The sequence below is a fragment of the Chrysochloris asiatica genome, unplaced genomic scaffold (assembly GCF_000296735.1).
Source record: "Chrysochloris asiatica unplaced genomic scaffold, ChrAsi1.0 scaffold00177, whole genome shotgun sequence".
Lineage (NCBI taxonomy): Eukaryota > Metazoa > Chordata > Mammalia > Afrosoricida > Chrysochloridae > Chrysochloris > Chrysochloris asiatica.
In genome coordinates this window covers 6,333,753-6,338,744 of record NW_006408695.1, presented here as the reverse complement: position 1 = coordinate 6,338,744, position 4,992 = coordinate 6,333,753, and the positions used below count along the sequence as shown (strand labels likewise).

Here is a 4,992-nt window from a genome sequence, read left to right as displayed (position 1 = left end):
ATAGCCATATATGGCTGCTGGCATCCTGGTGTGGCGCTGTGGGTTAATGCGCCAGACTGCAAAGCCATTTGAACTGCAAGGTCAGCAGTTCAAGCTCACCAACAGCTCCTCGGAAACCCTAGGCAGGGTCGCTATGGGTCAGAACCAACTTGACAGAACTTAACAACAACAACATATGGCTGGTGGCTATCATATTGCACAGCTCAGGTCTAGACAATTCCTGCCCTCTGAGCCTAGTAGGCCCTAGCACCAGGATAAAAACTGAGCCTCTAAGAATGATGGGAGCAGATTCTACAGAAGAGGGGAGAGCTGTATCTTCACTGGGGTTGGAACCAGATTTACACATCTCTATGGAGTAGGGCAGCTACCCTCTCCAAAGGGAACCATGAGTGGCCAGAGACAGCTGAAGATGACCTTGAGAATGAGACTGGGAGAAATAGGGCTTAATGAGGTCCTGATGGGGTGCAAGATACAGGAAAAAAGCAAAACGAGGCGTAGAGATGGAGGTGGAGAAGGAAAACTCACCAAACTGAAGACTTCTAAAACCTCCATTAAATTATTTCCCTTCCTCTCATTACTGTAAAATTTGATAGAATAACCCTTACATATCACCTAATGCAAATCTCCCATTCTGCAGAGGTTTAAACTGAGACCAGAGAAGTGACTGAGTTGTTCAGAATCATGGACAGCATCAGAAGAAGATCAGAACCAGAGTAGTGTCTTCTCCACTCCCAACCCCATGTGCACACCCTGCTCCCTCCAACCAGCTCCCCTAAAGAAAGGCAGAGCTACGGAAGGAGAACTGCAGGTAGACAATGAGCACACAGAGCAAGGCCCAAAAGAAACACCAGCGAAGTGAGAAGAAGTTGTAACCAAAGCCCATTAGGGAACTCTGCTTGGAGGTGTAGGAGGCCGCCTCCTCCTCCGACAGCTTCTCGCTGGGCTTCCAGTGTACGATGCCGGCCTGGCAGGCTTCACAGAACTCGCTGCGGTGCTCCCCGTTGTCCCGGCGGCTGGCTACATTGATGCGGTACTGACCGCCATCCTCTTCATAGCACTGTTCGCGCAGGTTGGTGATGAGGTTGTCCACCAGGCCCTCGATATTCTCCTCCAACATGCTCGACTCATCCAGCCGCGCCGTCCCACACTCGTAGCACAGCTGCTTGAAGACACGCATGCGTACCGAGCCCATGCGCTTGGTACGGTCCAAGTGCATATGGAAGAGGATGACCATGTGGGCTGACTGCCAACTATGCCAGCACCAGGAACAGTGGAATCTGCGGAGAAAGCAAAAGGAAGGATGGAGAAGGTTCCCTGCAACACACACACACACACACACACACACACAGAGCCCTGTTCCAGGGAGAGGGGGTGGGGCGAGAGGGACTGAACCTTGTGCCTGAAAGTGGAAGCAGTGTTTGTGGCCCCCTGGGCTCATTAGCATGCCTGGGCCTGCCTACTCCCACCCCCTCCTAGTTAGGTAAGCACCCCAGAGACCCCAGCAGGCTCCTCAGGAGCATGAGACCAGAGCCGTCTGGCACCCAGCGGTATTCTGCCCACTCGAGCCTGCCTCCTCTGCACCCTCTAAATCTAATGTGTTCAAGCTTACACCTGGATGCTGCATTTTCTGTCTGGGAAATGCAGGGTGTTGGTCTCCAATAAGGTACTTCCTGCTCAGACATCCTGTGACTCTGATAAAAGGGTTGACCTGCACTGTCTCACTTGTGTATTCTATCTGCTCTGTCAGAAGATGATATGCTGTTAATGTGCCAAGCACAGATCCTAGCACACTGTGGGCCCTAAGTAATTCACCAAGAATGACGACATGGATGATGCCCTTCCTAATGCAGTCTACTGCACTTGGTTCCAACATCTTCACAGAAAATACTCCCCTGTCCCTTAAACAAGTTGACCCTGCAGTGGAACCAATAAAGGTGGACCCTCCTTCCTCATAGGTATACACAGGTAAGTTTTGCCGAATCTGGGTCTCCAAGCACTCCTGCCGCAAGAAACGAGAGAGAGGGGGTGTGTGGTGGTTACCCCTCAGTTTGCACACCTCTGACGACAACATCATTTCCTCCAGAGTGGCTCCTCCCATCCCTGACATAACCTCTCCTAGGTACTTGTTACACACACTTCAAGACAGTGGTGTATCCATTGGGCTGAGTCTGCCCTCATCACTGGCACTCTCTTGGCCTATTTTAGAATGTTCTTGAGGACACAATTATTTAGGCACTCAGTTCAATTTACCATTTAGTACCTACTGCTTATCAAGGAGCTCTGGTAGCTTATCAGGAGTCATTCCACCCAAGCTGTGGAATAGAGATGAAGCTAACCCAGCCCTGACCCCTAGAGCTGACTGATAAGATTAGCATAGAACAACACACAGCACAACTCAAAACCTGGGTGGAAAAGCAGAGTAGCTTGATGTTCCTGGACCAGAGGTGGACTACCCTCCCCCACCACACACATATTCATGTTAGGTCAGAACTGCAGAGTGCCAGTGTTAACGCATCCCAGCATCCCAAGACCTACCAGAAAAGTGAGCCTGTGCCCTGAATGAGCACAAGGGCAATACTTCTCAAGTCCTACCTAAAGTCACAAGTAATGTAGTGTGTTACGTGTCTGGTTGCTAACTGCAAGGCCATCAGTTCAATTCCACCAAGTGCTTTTCAGGAGAAGGATGAGGCTTTCTTCTCTGGTAAAGATTTACAGCCTTGGAAACCCTATGCCGGGTTTTGACTCCACAGTACATAACCACCACCACCTGGAGTCAAGGGTCAGCAATCAGGAATAGGACCATCTAAGTCCTGAGGCTCTTTGAGCCCTTTGAGCTCAGCCACTAAACTAGTTAGCCACTGTGCCTGAGGTTCTCAACCCTTTTCACCCCTTACACCAGCCAACTCAAGAACTTCATGTTTTTAGTCTCTTCTGAATCTGTTTCCCTCCTTCAAGCAGACCCCCAGATCTTAAATCCAAGAGGATCAGAGCTGAGGGTAGGAAGAAGGAGTCTTAAGAATCATCTAGTTAGTCTTCATGTTTCCAAGAAGAAATTGAGCAGTAAGAGAGCTACCATAACAATGAGAGTTACCATATACACACAGCTAGCTACTTAGATCCAGCATGTAATGGCGACCACATAGATGTTTCTTGAATTGAGTGGAATTAAATGGAAACAACTGTATTCATTCCCCAAAGACAGGTTCACCCTAATATCTTCAGATTTAAGCACAAAAGTGCAAATGTAATCTCCCCACCCATAATAGTCAGTCTTCTTGTTCCCACAGTCAGCATCATGCTATACCATGAGTGGCATCACACACATACATAGTTCATAGATTCAAGTTCTGCCCACACCTTGCAATTGCTGACAATTCCTGCAAATAGTCACTCTTTGGCCAACCCAGGGGCCTAAGAATACTATCTGTACTAGAATTGGTTGACCCAATAAAAAAGGCCTGCTCAGACCCAGAAAATAGACTTGAGGCAATTTGACAGGGAATTCTGTAGTCCTATTCCCTGGCATGGTGCTGTGGGTTAATGTGCTGAGTAGAAGAGTCAATTTGAACTGCAAAGTCTATTGTTCAGACTCACCAGTTGCTCCTTAGGAACCCTATACAGGGTCGCTATTGGTTGGAACCAACTCGATGGCAAACAACAACAGTATCCTGGTAGGATAAATGTTCAACCACAAGGCCAGTTTGATCCTCAAGGTCAGTGGTTCAAACCCACCAGCCACTACACAGGATGACTATGAGTCAGAAGTGACTCAATGGCACTTAACAACCAGTCCTAAATCACGGTCTAGAAGAGAGAGACACTTGTGGACTTTATGATCATTGGCCTTGAGTACTCTTCACTCCATAGGAGGTCTGCAGCCCCTCTAAAGTTCAGGGCTTAGGCAGGAGCGCTAAAGGCCTGAGGGAAGTCCTACCCAAAGCTATTTTTTCATCACAGACACATAGATAACAGAACTGGAAAGGACTCAATTAATCATCTAAAGCCAACCCCTCCTATAAAATTTGAAAATGAGACCTAGAGAGAGAGAAAAACACTTGTTCACAGGGCTAGGCAGCTTTAGGGACAGCCTTCCACACATAGCAGGTAGTCAATAAATGTTTCTGTATTCAAATCAAATCGGATTGAATTGGACTGACTTGATCCAGGACCACAGCACAAGCCTCTTGACTCCCAGGTAAGTTTTCCCAGTGGGACTCAGAGTCTCTTCTATTAGGTTCCAACCACTCTTTAAGTGACTCTGAAAATCTGGAAACATTTGCTGTACCATGTATTGCAGAGGCATTATAGATAGTCTGACTTTTCATTTTATATGGAAAGCTAAGACCCAAAGATGGTACCTAACATGTACAAGGTTAACCTGTGGTACAACTGGGATTAGAACCAAGGCCTCTGAACTAACTGGTAGTTTCTTTTCTGCCCCACTGCTATCTAAACTGACCCACAAGTGAAACTGACACCAGGACCAGGCTCCACATACCTCTCACAATTGTGACTCAGACCCCCTCTGTAGGTTCCCTCTTCAGTCAATTCCTACCTGCCTGAGGCATGCTGTTCCAGATACTGCTTCCAGCCAGGGCCTAGTTCATTGGGCTTGAGGTTGGGGTCTATGATGAGTTCCCAGCTGTCAGCCGGCTTTGCCACCTCCATCTTCTCATAGAAGACTTTCTTCCATTCACAAGTGGTCAGGCTGGTACACATTGTTCTGGCTGGCAGGGTTGGCTGATAGCGCTCCACCGGAGTGAGAACACAGAAAGAGCCTGATTAGGTGCAAGACTCGTTCTCCACAGTCTGAAAATCCTCATTGGCAGAACCAGGAGGAAAGAGGACCCAGCTCCCTTCTTTGTCACCCTGGAATCTGTTACCATGGCAGTCAGGCAGGGTGCCAAGAGCCAGGGCTGGGAAGGAGGGATGCCCCAAGGGGGAGTTCCAAGGCTCTGAGCTGGGCTTCGGAGACAGGGCTGAGTAGTGACA

General features: G+C 48.5%; 1 protein-coding gene across 1 annotated transcript; it reads right to left on the bottom strand.

The window, feature by feature from the left end:
• Window positions 1-772: 772 nt before the first annotated feature.
• On the bottom strand, window positions 773-4,772 carry RTP2 (receptor (chemosensory) transporter protein 2). Its single transcript, XM_006871887.1, has 2 exons — window positions 4,556-4,772; window positions 773-1,277 (listed from the first exon to the last, which is right to left on the bottom strand). Exons 1-2 carry the CDS (start codon window positions 4,717-4,719, stop codon window positions 773-775), a joined length of 669 nt encoding a protein of 222 aa, XP_006871949.1. The 5' UTR covers window positions 4,720-4,772.
• Window positions 4,773-4,992: the final 220 nt, after the last annotated feature.